This window comes from Capricornis sumatraensis, chromosome 4 (assembly GCF_032405125.1).
Source record: "Capricornis sumatraensis isolate serow.1 chromosome 4, serow.2, whole genome shotgun sequence".
In the NCBI taxonomy this organism is placed as follows: Eukaryota; Metazoa; Chordata; class Mammalia; order Artiodactyla; family Bovidae; genus Capricornis; species Capricornis sumatraensis.
Genome location: NC_091072.1, coordinates 157,207,584 through 157,223,270, shown reverse-complemented (window position 1 = coordinate 157,223,270; position 15,687 = coordinate 157,207,584). Strand labels below are relative to the sequence as shown.

At 53.7% G+C, this 15,687-nt stretch overlaps 1 protein-coding gene across 2 annotated transcripts in view; it reads left to right on the top strand.

Annotated features, from left to right (window-relative positions):
* The window catches only part of TCF20 (transcription factor 20), a 50,155-nt gene extending 35,778 nt beyond the window's left edge, over positions 1-14,377 (top strand). Inside the window, exons 2-5 of one of the 2 annotated variants that reach the window (XM_068971592.1) lie at positions 689-782; positions 7,946-7,995; positions 9,015-9,142; positions 14,206-14,377. In XM_068971592.1, the coding sequence (XP_068827693.1) occupies positions 689-782; positions 7,946-7,995; positions 9,015-9,098 (228 nt within the window). In that variant the 3' untranslated portion in view covers positions 9,099-9,142; positions 14,206-14,377. The remainder of the gene's footprint in view (positions 1-688; positions 783-7,945; positions 7,996-9,014; positions 9,143-14,205) is intronic. The other variant, XM_068971593.1, reaches the window with a different exon arrangement.
* The last annotated feature ends 1,310 nt before the right edge of the window (positions 14,378-15,687 follow it).

The window sequence follows — 15,687 nt, the reverse complement described above, 5'->3', positions numbered from 1 at the left end:
CCGCATCACACGCTAGAGGTGTGCCCCACTTTATGAAAACCTGAGCATAGGAGGAGGAACGTCTCAATTACAGGATCACGTCTCAGCCAGAAATTCATGGCAGGTTTCCTAGTGCCTTTAAAATAGGATTTGGGTGTAAAAATACCGTGTGCACACAGGAGCCCGCATTTTCTGAAAAGAGAAATATACTTGTATTGGGCATTTGGGATAAGCAGAATAAAAATAAATTCTTCTTACAAAAATAAGAACTGGAAACCAAATTCCACTTTTAATTCTAAAAGACTTATATATATATAACTCTACTATCTCACCCTCTCCTCCTACCCCAGACTTCCACAGCAGAAATAGACAGGCAGGATCTGTAAGCAGCTCACCGAAGCGGTGAGGATGGAGGGAAGGCACTCACGGGCGGGCGGGCAGCAGGAGCACCAGAGGTGGGGCTGGGGGCCTGTGTGTTGTTCTGTTTGATTTATTTGTGGACGTTGGGAGGCCTGGCCTGAAACGCTGCTGCTGGATGGCGTCCACGATGTGGTCAGTGAGTGGCGGTTAGAAATTGACAGCCCGTCCTGCCGCCAGACTCCAGTAACCGCAGAGACACACGCTGAGGTCTGACCGGCGGGGTCTGGGGCAGGCCTGGAGGAGAGGGTGTCTGGGATGCTGACACGCCTGACTTCTTCCTCCCTTGCAGAAATGTTCCCACTGCCAGGAGGCAGGTGCCACCTTGGGCTGCTACAACAAAGGCTGCTCCTTCCGATACCATTACCCGTGTGCCATTGACGCAGGTAAGATGGGACCACTGGCCCTTGTTCAGAACATCTGAAGGGTAGGACATGCACTGTGATTCTCTGTCTTCTTTATTGCTTGTTTTGTCTTATCTAACCCTGTTCTATTTGTAAATTCTGAAGGAATGCAGAGAAGGTACTAAAAATGAATTAAATGGGGTGATTTTTTTTAATGTTTTATAATTCGTAAAAGATTCAATTATTTAAGTGTACAATTCAGTGATTTTTACCATCACATTCACATCGTGGTGCAGGCGCAAACTGCAGTTAACTTCAGAGCACTTTCATCACCTCTGAAACTCCTGCTCATTGGCGGTCTCTCGCCCTCTGCCCACTGGCAGCCATGAGTCGCTTTCTATCTCCGTGGGTCTGTCTGCTCTGGACATTTCATGTACGTGGAATCACACAACATGTGGTCTTCATGACGGGCCTCTGTGTGACTTCGCTTCGTGATTCTCAGATTTATCCACAGCACAGCATGTGTTAGTACTTCATTTTATTTTCAAACAGTATTTTATTGTAAGGATGCACCATATTTTATTTATCATTCCATTGATGCACATTTAGGTTTTCCACTTTTTTATGATTATATAGTGGTGCTGTGAACATTCATAGACAAGTCTTTGTGTGTACCTAGTGTTTTCATTTCTCTTGGGCATAAACCTAGGGGTGGAATTCTTGGGTCACATGGTAACTCTGTTTAACCATTTGAGGAATGATCAGACCATTCTTCAAAGTGGCTGAGTCATTTTACATCCCTCCAGCAGTGTGTGAGGGTTCCAGTTTCTCCATCACCAGCACCTGTTTTTATCTGTCTTCTTCACCGTGGCCATCCCCATGGGCATGAAGTGGTATCTCATTTTGTGATTTGGCTTTGCACATCCCTGGTGGCTAATGACGCTAAGCAAATCCAGTTTATTTTTCTTTTCCTGCTTATGCTGTTTGTTGCTTTTCTTACATTTGAGAACTATTGTATAATCCAAAATCACAAAGATTTATATCTGTGTTTTAGTTTTAGCCCTTACTCGAGTCTTTGATCCGTTTTGGCTATTTTTTATATATGGTGTCCAGTTCATTCCTTTCTTTCCACGTGGATCCCAGTTGTCCCAGCACCATTTGTGGAAAAGGCTACTCTTTGCTCATTCACTGACCTTGTCACCTTTGTGGAAAACCAGTTGCCTGTAGATGTCTAGGCTTATTTCTGGACTCTGCAGCACCACACTGTCTTGACTGTGGTAGCTTTGTAGTAGACTTTGAAAGTGAAAAGTGTCAGTCCTCCAGCTTTGTTCCTTTTTTCCAAGATTGTTTTGGCTCTTCTGGATCTTTTGCTGTTCTACGATGAATTTTAGGATCAGCTGGTCCATTCCTGTGGGTGAGAGGGGAAACAGCCATTGACACTTGGATAGTGATTACACTGATTCTGAAAATCAATTAGGGAGTGCTGCCATCTTGGTAATAATGTATCCTCCAATCCATGATCATGAGGTATCTGTCTTTCCATTTATTTCAGTCTTTAATTTCTTTCAATACTGTTTTGTAATTTTCAGGGTAGACATTTTGCACTTTCTTTGTTAAATTTATTCCTAAGTATTTTTACTATTTTTAGTACAATTATAAATAAAATTGTTTTTTAAGTCAGTTTTCAGGTTGTTCACTGTGAGTGTATAGACGTATAATTGACTGAGGTATATGTATTGATCATGGATCTTGGAACTCTGCTCAACTCATTGATTAGTTCTAATAGTGGTTTAGTGGATTTCTATAGACGAGATACATCACCTGCAAATAGGTCGCTTTACTTCTTTTCCAGTCAGATAGATGCCTTAGTTCTCTGGCTGGATCTTCCACATAATGTTGGATAGAAGTGACAAGAACTGGTACGCTTGCCTTGTTTCTGACCCCTTATGATGATAGCTGTGGGATTTTCATAGACGTTCTTGATATAGTTGAGGAGGTTCCCTTCTGTTACTAGTTTGATGTGTGTTTTTATCATGAACTGGTGTTGGATTTTGTCAGACATTTCCCCAGTTCTCTGGAGGTAATCAGAGTGGTGTTTTGCAGTGTGACAACTGTTGAAAGAAGGATCCCTTCTGTCTGAACAATGCCATCCGGTGAGCAGTGCAGGAGACTCGAGTCTGACTCAGAGCTTCAGTGCCTGGGAGAATCCTCTTTCTTTCTCCCGACTCATAGCTCTTTGTTGACTGTCTTCACCAGTTACTTTTTGAGTGTTAGATGGGTCTGACACCTTCACCTAGCAGGTCGCTCATAATGCTGGCAGTCAGGATGGAGGAAGAGAAGAGGGGCAGACAGATGAGAGTGCTGACGGAGCCTGGGGGCTGAGCAGGTGACAGCCGTGCAGAGCGCAGAGCACGTGGAGCCAGATCTGGCAAGCAAGGAGGAGTCCAAGTTCCTCTGGACCACCCTTCACCCGCTCACCTACACTTGCTGAAGTGCGCCCCCCCTGCCTCTCACTGTCCCTCCTTTCCCCCTCCCTTTTCTCTTTCCGGGTTTCTGTAGGGGCTGTAGCTGAAAAGAATAAGAAAGGGAATTCCCTGGCAGTCCAGGAGTTAGGATTCTGGGTTTTCACTGCTGGGCGCCCAGGTTCAGTCCCTGGTTGGGAGCTAAGACCCCACGAGCCACATGGCACAGCCAAAAAACAAGAAAGATAGAGAAAGATAATGCTCTAACTTTATGCTGAAGTTAGATTCTGGTAAAAGTGTGTTTGCACATGCTGAAGGGCAGCTGGTGGCCAGGGCCCCATGTGGCCCACCAGGGCCCCGTGTGGCCAGAGGGGAAAGTGGGCATGAGAAGAGAGCCTTGAAATGTCAGCTCAGGGAGTTTGGGTTCCGGTCTGTCCCTTCCGTCCTCTGTCCTCCTCTGCGTGTTTCCAGGCTGAATCTGAGCTGTAATTCACCTGGACCATGGTCTGGGCTGTTCTGTAGAACAGCCACTAAATCCTTCTCTCTAGGGGCCAACCACTGACTTTTCTCATTTTCATGATGCAGTCAGGGTTCTGCCAGAATGTTTTGTTTCTTTTTCTAATTTAAGCTTCATGGTCTTTAAATGAAGCTTTTTAAGTCTCGGGTTTTTGGCAGTGGTTTGTAAGTTTTATGAAGGAGATACAGCAAGAATTACCTCTCCCATTAGTGGCCAGTGAGTGGCGGTCTCCTGCACAGGGCTCTGCCCCGGAGCACCAGGTGGGCCGCAGGCAGGCCGCCTCGCCCCTGCAGGAGGCTCCCAGCACCTGCCTCCAGGCAGCGCCTCCAGGGATTGAGCAGTGCTACACGATAAACTTGCTGCAGTGGGGGAATGTTCTAGACCTGCTCTCCAATGCAGCAGCCACAGGCCATATGTGAGTGCTTGGAAGATAGCTAGTGGAAGGGAGAGACTGAGGTTTTATTTTCTTACTTCCCTTGGTGGCTGGCAGCACAGGCCCAGCCACCTTGGTCCAGAGGGGCGGTGGGGGTTCTTTGGGGAGGGCCCTGGGCTCTCCTCCCTCTGATGGAGGAGGCAGGACTGACTTCGCCAGCTGAGAGTAAGGAAGTCAATGACTTCCTCGTCACTGTCTTTGAGCCTGTCTGGTGTGGCCTGCCAGGTAAGTTGGTAACATCTCTGTTTGGCAGAAGTTGGTGGCCGAGTGTCCAGGCAGAGAGGGGCTGTCCGGGTCGGGGCCCTGGCCCTCTGGTTTTGCTGCCCCAGCCGCTGCACACTCTGCTCCTCCACGCGGGGCTGGCCCCAGAGCAGCAGTTTCGCAGGGTGATTGTGTCTAGGGCATGTGTTGGTCTCTCTGATGACCTGAGTCACAGTGAGCCAGAGCCCATGTCACTCTGCGGACTGATGCCTGGATTTATTCACAGTCTAAGTTCTCTAGTCAAGTCCCCCATCTCTGTGCAGACTAAGGAACAGTTTAGCATTTTCATCTCTGCCTTCTTGCCAGCTGCCCAAACCTTAGAGAGCCGTAGGTAGTGAAGGGAAAACTTTTACCTCTGGGCGCATCTCCATGGAAACCTGAGGCTCTGTGGCTCCTGCTAACTGCGGTCACACACTTGTGACATCGTGGTTCGCTCTGTTGTGCTGCTCGTTACGTCACAGACATGAGATTTATCTCCCAGAGGAAGAGGCAGTAATAAGAGCATGAGCACCAGTTAAAACAGAAAAAGATGGAACGTATTTAACGCAGCGAGCCACGACACAGAGGCCAGAGACAGAAGCCCTGCGGTGGCTCGGCAGTGATCCCACTGTGCCTCAGGAATCTTGCCTAGAGGGGCTTCGTGAGGAAGCACAGCTGGGAATTTCACCTGCGGCCCCCCTTCCTGCAGCATTTTAAAGCTGCTCTCTCTGCCAGCTTTGATCTTGGCAGCAGGTTTAGAGCCCCTGATGGGCTCTGTGAAACGACCGGTGGTCTGGCCACTCCCTGGAGAGGAGCTGTCTGCATCACAGAAGCCAGTTCAAGGCCTTCCTCTGTCCTCTTCCCCCTTCCTCTGGCCCCAGGAGACTGCTGCTCGGTGAGGCAGGATGAGGCTGGCGGACACCCCAGTTCCAGCCTGGTTTTGCCAGTGGGAGCATGCAGTGTAGCCCTGAGAGGCCGTAGCTGAGCTGGAGGCTGCTGGGGCTCGGCAGACCCCAGGACCCGAGACACCCTTCCACTTGCTTCCTCCTTGGGCTCACCACCCTAGCTGGAACGTGTGTGGGTGCGCGTGGGTATCTGAGGCCCCACATAGTTTGTGGCGAGGAGCTCAGCAGAGTCCTCTGCCCCTACGCCTAGAGAGGACTCAAAGCGGAGCACTGGCCTGGGGTGTTGGCATCCATGTCTGGAAGCCGCCCTGCCGACTCGGCAGCCTGGTGAGTCTCTGCTGGCCTGTGTGGTGATCTGACTTCACTGTGGGAAAGTGCTGACCAGGCCCTCTGCACTGGGTAGGCCAGGGGCTCATGGAAGCCAGTGAGCCACCGGCGCCTGCTGCGAGCCACCCGCCCCTCCTCACTCTGCCCTGGTGGAGGCTGGCGGAGGCTGGCGGGGGCAGTCTAGAAGAGGCTCCCCGGCCCCTGCAGGTGTCTGCGCTCTTCAGCTGTGCTTCTCATCCTGCCAGGAAGGGGAAGTGCATGTCCTGCGGGCCTGTGACCTCACCAGATTGAGGAGCGCCTTTGCCCGCATGGGAGGCCTTGTGAGAAGGTTTTGTAGATTGGTTCAGGACACTCCGTTTCCAGAAGTACCAGGCACTAGTTCCAAGTTGCCTTTAGCATGCACTTCTATTGTTTTATTTCTTTTCTGCTTTTTAACTTTGAGGGAACATGTTTCCTAACTAGAAGCACATTTCACTAACGGTTCATCGCTGCTGGTCCTTGTTTCATGGCTGTGTGAGGGCCCTCTCAGACCTCTGCCTTCCTGATGATATCTTTCCCAACTCACACACCCCCTCTTCATTGCTGTAAACCCCTGGGGTGGGAGGGTGGCCTCACCCCACATGGCCTGCACCATCTCTGCTGGCATGCTGTGGCCGCTGCCCAGGTGAGGCAAGGGCGCCGCCTTCAGCTCCAGCTGTCCGTCCCTGCTGTCCGGGAGCTCTCTGGCCAACTGGAGCAGCAAGAGCCTGGGTCACACCATATACCTGTGGGTTGTAAATTAGCACATTTCATTTACTGCTGTGCTGTTTGCTTGGGGGTGTGGAGTGAGGCACAGATGAGCAGGACTTGCTGTTTCCCAAGCCCTCAGGCTTGCCTGGGGCTGAGAGGACTAAACCTGCCCAGTCCTAGGGTCCTGGGACTCCAGAGGGGAGGTGGCTCAGCCAAATTGTGAGAAGGTCTCTGTTGGTCTGTATAAATTGTAGAGGGCCTCAGAAGTTTCCATTTGTGTATCCCCTTGCTTATTATTATTTCACTTGAAATCTGTGGCTACACAGGCCGCTCATCTGGACCTTGCTTTAAAGCTGAGTTAAACTGTAAATTTAACAAGGCTAAGTACCATGCCGCCCCCTGCCATGGTGCCCTGGAGCTCTCTGAGAACGTGTGACCAGTATTAACATCCTGCCATTACCTCTGGCTCGGGGGCTGAGGATTCACAGCCCCTCATGGGGTTTCACTTTCCCCTGAAGCCCTTAGCGTGGCTTGCAGAGCTTCTCCAGCATCTCCATGGTTGTGGGGAGAGGGTGGCAGCAGGGCTGGGCCTGGCCTCCTTTCTGCCTCTGACCTGTGACTCGACAGGAGAAAAGAGGCCTACAGATTGAGTGTTTTCACAAGGAAGCCTTGGCGTGGGCCTGTGGAGTGGGCTTAACCTAGGATAAGAAATTCTAAAAAGAACATTTACTGGAGATTGTTAAAACAACAGGATATGATCATGGGAATACAGAAAAAATAAAATTAGTGTCACCTAAACTTTGCCGACTAAGGTCCGTCTAGTCAAGGCTATGGTTTTTCCAGTAGTCATGTATGGATGTGAGAGTTGTACTGTGACAAAAGCTGAGAGAATTGATGCTTTTGGACTGTGGTCTTGGAGAAGACTCTTGAGAGTCCCTTGGACTGCAGGGAGATCCAACCAGTCCATTCTAAAAGAGATCAGCCCTGGGATTTCTTTGGAAGGAATGATGCTAAAGCTGAAACTCCAGTACTTTGGCCACCTCATGCGAAGAGTTGACTCATTGGAAAAGACTCTGATGCTGTGAGGGATTGGGGGCAGGAGGAGAAGGGGACGACAGAGGATAAGATGGCTGGATGGCATCACAGACTCGATGGACGTGAGTCTGAGTGAACTCCTGGAGTTGGTGATGGACAGGGAGGCCTGGCGTGCTGCGATTCATGGGGTCGCAAAGAGTCGGACACGACTGAGCGACTGAACAGAACTGAATTTTGGTAGATTAGGTAGATTTTGGTAGATTTCCTTTGTCCTTTATGCATGTAAGCAGCATGACAGATGGGATTGTGCTTGCACGTGCATGCATCCGAGCAGTCTGCATCGTGCTTCCCCATGCTGTTACCTGTTCTGAAACCTTGCCTAACTGGCTGATAGTCCACCATGTTGAGATGCCATAGGTTATTTGGGGGTGTCTCTCACGTTCTCCTATTAGGAATCACAGTGCGGGGTCCTCTGTCTCCGTGTGTGACCCCCACCCCGCACCCCGCGGGCTGTGCCCCGCGCCAGGCTCCTCCTGACTGTCCCCTCTGTTTTGCAGATTGTTTGCTCCACGAGGAGAACTTCTCGGTGAGGTGCCCCAAGCACAAGGTGAGTCGGCCTGCAGAGCCGGGGCTGCCCGCAGGGCGAGGGGGCCGGGGGCTCCTCCTGAAAGACCTGGAGACCTGATAGTCCGTCTCAGGCCAGGGCCTGGTGGGCGGAGGGGCAAACGGGAGGGAGCCCTGTGATGTGGGGTCGGCGGAGCTGGGGAGGTGTTTGTCTGTTAAGAGAAATGCACGAAACTCCTGGTTTCCGCCTTAGTTTAGTGGAACCCCAGACCACAGACTGGCGTGGGGTGAGGTTGGCTGTAGGCCTGGACCCAGAGCAGAGGCGTCTTCCCCAACTAGAGAGAGCTGATGCCCAGCTCTCGGGGAAATGCCGTCCCCGTCAGGTTCTGCTTCCGCAGGCACAGCCCATAGTGTCTGCGTTTGGTTCACGAGTTGGTCTCTTGGTCGCCTCTCAAATTTAGGAAGGGAAGGAAGATGCGGGCGGAGTGTGTGAATGGCCTGTCTCCAAGACACCACTCACGGGTGTGGGGAGGGAAGGGTGTGGAGAAGGCCCCCCCCCCCGCCCCGCCCCGCCCCGCCCCGCCCCCCCAAGGGCCAGGCGGGTGGAGGCCTCCACCTGGCGCTCCTGCGGCGGCGCTCCTCCGGCTGAGGCCACACTGACCCCTGGTGGCCACTCGTGCGCAGTCTCCAGTCTCCACTCAGCGGCGCCAGAAGGCACTAGAAAGAGGTCATCTTGATGGTCTGCCCTCAGATTGCTTCTGAAGGATGCTTACTGATGCTTTTCTTAAAAAATTATTTCCCGAGATGGATCCTTGGATCTTAAAATTTTCTGTTTATTTTTTACTTCCTTTGTATTTTATTTTTTTAAACTTCCATTTTTGAAGGGTCACATTTTGCCTCAGCAAACCCTGTCTTGAGTATCTCCTGTATGTCGTTCAGTACTGACTCTCTGCTTTTTCTTTCCTTTTCCATGTGCGTTCCTCGCCTCGCCTCCGCCCGCCCTGACCCGCACGCTCGTTCTCTGTCCCTCCTGTCTCATCTCCTTGGCTTTGCCGGCGTCAGCCTCCCCTCCCATGCCCTGTCCCCCCCTTGCAGAACAAGACAGCGAAAGGCAGCCTCAGCACAGAGCAGTCGGAGCGGGGGTGAGGGGGGCAGTGTGCCCGTGGGAATGGAAAGAACAGCAAGCACAGGTGAGTCGGGGCTGCCGCCCCTGCGGCTGCGAGGGGGTGCTGTGGCCTCTGCCTGCTGCTCGCCCAGGCCAGGCGGCACCTGGGTGTCTGACTGTGTGAGGCCAGCCCCCGGCTGACAAAGCACTTCTCTGTTGCTTCACCCCCCAGAATACGTGTAGAAAGATAATGTGGGGCTTTAAAATGGTTCCATCGTCCACTAGGGACTGGGGGGCTGTTCCTGAAGGCAGGCCTTGGGTGGGGCTCCTGGGGGCAGCTGGCTTCTGGGACGGAGCCTCTAAGATGGGGGTGCTTCTGCCTGCAGCCCTCGCTCTTTCCCCATCTCAGAAAGGCTTCTCACCAGAGATCTTTTCTTTTTAGTTTGCTTGATGTCTCTAAAGCTTGGGCTTCCCTGGTGGCTCAGCCAGAAGGAATCTGCCTGCAGTGTACGAAATGCAGGTTCCATCCCTGATTCGGGAAAATCCCCTGGAGAAGGAAATGGCAGCCCACTCCAGTATTCTTGCCTGGGAAATCTCGTGGACAGAGGAGCCTGGTGGGCTACATACAGTCCATGGGGTCACAAAGAGTCACAACTTAGCGACTACACCACCACCACAGCTCTAAACCTTTGAGTGAGTTCTTTGAAAAACAAAAAATTCCCCAAGTTTTGTTATGTGAACTCTTCCCCTGCCTCCCGGTGCTATGAAAGATCCCTTTCATAGAAGTACAAAGGGAAGGAAAATCCCCTCAAAGATTTAGTAGGCTTCAGCACCACGTTTAATTTTTCTTTTAAAAATCTCAGTTGAGTTGTGCTTTCCATGAGTGTGTCTGTGGGTTCGTGGTCGTGGCTGGTAGCGTGTGCCTGTGAGAGCAGGATTATATGACTTGGGTCTCTCGAAGCAGTGGGCCCGTAGTGCCCACCTCCACCCCGCCTTCCACGTCCTCCGCCTCCTTACTGCGTCACCGAGGGAAAAGCAAGGGAGATTATGAGGAGCAGCAGCAAAACGTACCTGACCTGGGGCACGTGCTTCTGCAGGATGGGCTGGGCGGCCAGTTGTCTCAGAAGTGTTCATTAAGGGATTATTTCTCTTCAGGGGAGGGCATCTGTGTTTACTCCAGGCGTCTGCGACCCACACACCGGTGTGCAAGGCCTGGCTCTCTGGGGCAGCACTGTGTGCCTGAGTCTCTGGAATGTTCCCTCCCCCTTGTTACGAATCTTCCCTAGGGCTCAGCGGGTAAAGAATCCACCTTCAGTGCAGCGCAGGAGACAGGAGACGTGGGTTCGATCCCTGGGTCAGGAAGACCCCCTGGAGGAGGGCATGGCTACCCACTCAAAAATCTTACTTGGAGCCATGGGGAGTGTTCCCGGAAGTGTCTGGGAAGAGCCGGTTGGAGGAGAACCATGGGTTACTTGGGGCCTTTTGTTCTTGGAATCCCAGCCTGTGTTTGAGAAAAACAGGAAGTCTGGGCCCGGTTTCCTTTTGGAAATTTTAACTTTGTTCATCCTCACCTTCCTCTCTGCCCATTCTTGGGCTCTGCCAGCTCCAGAGCCCTCGGCTCTCATAGGACGACAAGCCTCATGTTTATTCCTCACAGAGTTGGTGTCGCTGTCACGCTTATACCAAAGGAGCGAGGTGCTGAGTGATTAAGTGGCCTGTCCCACAGTGTGGGGTTGTTTCAAGTCCGTTGAGGTCAGACCTTTCCCTCTTGGAGGGAAGGGAGGGACAGAGCACCGGCTCGCCCCCGGAAGTGCTTGTCAAGGCAGGGCCCTTCCCCTGGGTTCAGCCGCCCTCTGCAGGTGGTGGGAAGCCCCAGCGTGAGGGACAGACGCAGCCCCTCCCCTCAGGGAGCATCCACCATGGGGTCTGTGCTGGGGGCGTAGATCCACCATCACAGGGTGGGGAAGGGGCAGTGATTATTCCTGTGGTGTGGAGAGTGCTGTGTGACAGCGTCAGCCCGCTTAGTGTCTCTGTGCTTCAGTGTCTCCTGTGGAAAGAGGACCATCAGTGGCCATCCTTGTGAGGATGCAGTTAAGAAATGTCTCCACTGTGCCTGGTGCAGCCCTGTCTGGCAGAAAACCCCAGGGCTGAGGGCACGGAGATGTGAGTTCTCATCTCTCACTGCCACGTGAGGTACCTGGCCAGGCCAGCTGTGCCCAGGAGGAAAGGTCAGTGGGCGGCCCCCTCCTGGGTCTGCGGGTGCGGGAGCCTTGGCCGGCCAGTGCCACCCTCTTCCCGGCTCGGGGCAGCTAGTGGACGAGGCTCCCCGCCCGTCCCCAGTTCTCATCGGCAGTAGACACGGGAGGCCCCATTCCCACCCGGCCCACCCAGTGGGCAGGAAGCTGTGACCTCCATCCAGCTCTGCCTTGTCCTGGGTGCCAGGTTAGTGCCCATGGTCATGTCCCGGGTCCCCCTTCGCCCCCACCCCACGGCCCCACACGGCCCCACACGCTGCCGCTCTGCACCAACTCCTGTCTCTCCTCGACTTGAGGTTCCCGCCACCTGTAGGGCCAAGTGCAGCTCCTCAGCTCACCTCCGAGGGCCCTGGGGTCGCCACCTCCCTCAGGGCTCCTGTGCCCATGCTCAGCTCCCCTCTGGGCCTCAGCTTCAGGGCACGTCCTCAGAGCAGCCTTCCCAGTCCCCTTGTCCCCACTCTGCCGCCTCCCTGGTGTCACCACGGGTTTGAGTTGCTGGTATGTTCACGAACCATCTATGTCTCCACTAGACTGTCCTCCCACGAGGACAGGGGCGGCTGTCTCGGCCTGTTCATGCACTGAACCAGGATTTGGGGGGAACGGGGCGCGCAGGGTGGTTCCTGTTCTCACGGGGTGGCCCAGGGAGGAGGGCACTGACCTGATGGCATCGGGCAGGCACAGGCTCCCCATGCGCTCCCCAGCAGGCTCGGGTCTCAGCTTACGAAGGCAAGGGCAGCCTCAGCCAGGTGGGGGAGCCCACCCAGGTCCAGGTGGCCAGGGTGAAGCTGAAGGGCAGCAGGAAGAGGCTGATGGGAATGCTTTGGCCTGGGATGAAGGCCCGATTGTTTGCCGACAGCCAAACACGCCGGTACCTTTCTACAGAGAAGAGAGCGGCCTCAGCACAGAGGGCCGCCCGCTTGCTCACGGGCCACAGCTCTGCCCCAGTGCTGCCTCCTCAGCCACCTCCGGCACTTTTGGACAGACCTGAGCAATGGAAGCTCCGAGGCAGAGTCCCAGGGGCCCAGTCCGAAGAGCTTTGCTGGCCGTGAGCCCCAGTCCCAAGTCTAACCAGCCCAGGGCTTTGGGCTGCACAGGTCGCCTCCCTCAGGGCTTTGTCTCCAAAATAATGGGGTGAGGGGGCAGGCCTCGCAGTGTTCCAGTGAAGAAGTGTCTGTAGGGCTCCTGGCATAGTGCCTGGCCCCTACTAGATGTTTCAAGAGTTTTCTTCCCATTATTCCTACTAAAGGAATAGTTTTTAGGAAAAACGGAGAAGTTAGGGCCCCATTATATTCAGGGTACCAGGTGTTTGGGCCAGTCAAGTATCAGACCCTGGGGAGGTCCGTGCGAGAAAGGCCGGAAGGCCAGGCACTGGCAGGGGGTGTGGACGGACCACCAGGCCCCCCAGTGGCACCAAGGGAAGGAGCCCAGGCCAGCAGCCTGCGGAGCCCTCCAGCCAGGCAGACCCTGGTGCTGAGACCACCTGCATTCTGGGGGGTGCAGGCCAGAGACTCTGCCAAGTGCTGGGGAGAGGGCAGACCCCGTCCCTGGCCCTCGCTCCACGAGCCGAGCTTTGCGAGATGTGCGGCTCTTGTTCTCTGTTCCCGCCGGTGGCCCACATCCCCGGCAAGATTTGACCCCTTTGGTCCTTGTTTGAGGCGTCCTGGCAGCCCTGCCCTAGCATCGCCTTGATAGAGGGCCTTTGGTTCCTGGAGCGACACCAGAGAAGGCCACTTCTTCTCCCCCTTACCTGGCAGCCTCAGCCTCAGGAAACCAGAGTGGAGAGAGTCTGTGCTGGGCAAGGGGCCGCTGGGGAAGCCACTCTGTGGCCGTGGCAGGGCGGCTCAGCTCCTGGCCCCGGCAGCCGGAGGCCCAGGGTCTGCTTCTGCCTGAGGGCGGCGACGCTGTCCTGCTGCCTGCAAGTCTCTCACTGTCTATTCCTGTTCTCTGCCAAGCAGCTAGGAATCTCTTTCTGGCAAGGGTGCGGGAATGTCTGTTCTTAGCTTGTATACACAGGCTAGCCTTAACTAGTTTGTGTATTAGTAAGTTTTACAGAAGCAGAAACAGGGACTGGTGATGCCTGGGTTTTCCTGAGGTTTATTGGTTGGTGGAGGGCACTGGAAAGGGTTTGAGGAAGAAGCCAGGTGAGCCTCCCCACACACACACACACAGGGGTGTCACCACACGTGGCTTTTGGCTTAATTTTTCTGGACTGAGTTCCTCGGAAACTGCTGTGTCTCTGAGATCTAAGGACCCATGAAGTATCCTGAGGAGGCCCTCAGTGCAAGCCCGCATACCCTTGGTGGTCACCAGGAGAGTCTTCCTAAGCCTGGAGCCCGGGCCGGAAGGAGAGACAGACGCCAGTGGCAGGGCCTGGGGAGCCCCAGAGGGTGACCTGAGAGCCGCCCTCCCCTTGGAGCTCCCAGGAGTGTTCTCTGTTAGGTGTGGGAGCCGCCCACGGCTAGAGGTGACCTGGGCATGGTCCTGAGCCGGTTCTTCCACATCAGCTGGGTGCTCAGCCACCTCTGTGAGGACAGATCCCCGGCCCCACGTGCTGAGTCCCACTGTAGGCCCCAGGGGGCAGCGTCCTGAGCAAGGGTCACCCCAAGAGCTGCCCCACTGTGGGCAGCCCCACCTCGGGGGTCAGGGGAGCTCCCTCCACGCACTGGGGAGGGGCACTCCGAGTCCATACCTGGTGCAGCTGGCCAGGCCATTGCTGCCTTTACCTTGCTTCAGGCCCAGAGCCACACAGCCGGCTCTACCATGGGCCCTGGGTGTCTCATGCCGGCTGCCAGACCCTGCAGGTCCCCCGACCCCAGCGCCACCACAGAGCTGGGGCTGTGGGCTACAGCACCGCGCAGAGGTTCCCAGCACCCAGTGTCTGTTTGTCTTGCAGGTGAGACTGTGGAGATGAGAAGGCGGTGGATGCTCGTGATGGAATGGAAACGGTCCTCCTGTGCAGCCCCACCCTGCCCCGCCCCACCCCGCGTGCCTGCCCGCGCCAGCACTTCCTTCCTAAGTCCTTACATCACTCTCAAACCGGTGACACCACAGGAAAGAAAGGCCCAAGAAGTTGGAATGGCTGTTTCCATGGACACAATCTCCATAGTGACAGTGTGGGGGGAGGGGGGAGGGGTGGGATGATGGGAAAGGGTGGGGGGAATTAAAAGGGAGGGATAAAAATATATATATATAAATCTATTTTTAGTCTGGAAAGACTTTGTTTAAATGAAAGGTGCGCTATCCCTTTTGATTCTATTTTAAAATTATCTAGTTAAAGAACTCCAAATTTGTTCCAATGACATGAAATTTAAACATGAAATTGAACCGAACAAACTCTGATCTCACAAGGACAGGGGTGGCTTAGATCCTTGGCCCAGCTCACATAATTCAGAGACTCTAGACCTGGGGTCAGAAAAACAGATGAACCACACCAAACCATGTCTTTGTCAGTAATTTGTCTCAAAAGTGGGAAGGTCGAGGGGGAGGGAAGTGGGGGATGGTCCATGTTTTCAAGAATGGGAGAATGATGTTTAAACACAAAAATAAATCTTTTTCATTTCCAGAAACACTATTTATTTATTATTTTTTAAATTTTTATTTTTTTTCGGGGGAGGGGACATTGGCGGATGCCCCAAGGCGGAGGCCCCACGGTCACAACTGTGTCCTGGGTCCTTGGCCGGTGAGAGCCCCGAGGGTCCGACAAAGCGGCTCGGCCGGCAGGATCAAGGGACGGCCGCCCCTGGGCGCATTCCAGGCAGCTGTTGTGCCCTGACCCGCAGGGCGGACGGACGAACCTAGGCCGTAGGAGTGAACACAGGGAAGGATGGTGTCAGGTGTGGTCACGCGGGGTAAGCTGACCAGGAGCACCCACTCCACCCTTTCTTCTTTTGCTTTCACTTTTATAAAGGAAAAGGGAGCCTGTCAGTTGAGCAGCCCCACGCTACATGATTCTCTATGTTGTGTTGTTTTGTTTTGTTTTGTAAATTGTATAATTTTTAAATATCTGAGTTTTAAAAAAAGAAAAAAAGTACAAAAAAAAAAAATCTTGTTAAGGCCTTAAGAAGGGGTTAGTGCATCTTTCAGGGGTCACTCTGCCGTGGGGATAAAATAGCTGTTTCACAAACAGTTTTATTTAAAAAACAAAAAAAAAAAATCAAAAAAATAATAAACTTCATTTTAACCTTGTTTCCTTTTTTGTTTGAAGCAAACGCGTCTCTTTCTCCTCCCATTCCAGCCCTTGGGCTGGCTCTGGTTCTGCTGTAGAGGTGGCTGCCCTCAGACTGGCCCAGCCACCTAGGCCTCCCGCAAGCCCAGGGCCCTTGCAGCAGACCCTGGAATGATCCCAGCCAAGGACAGTTCTAGCCACTCAGCCTGG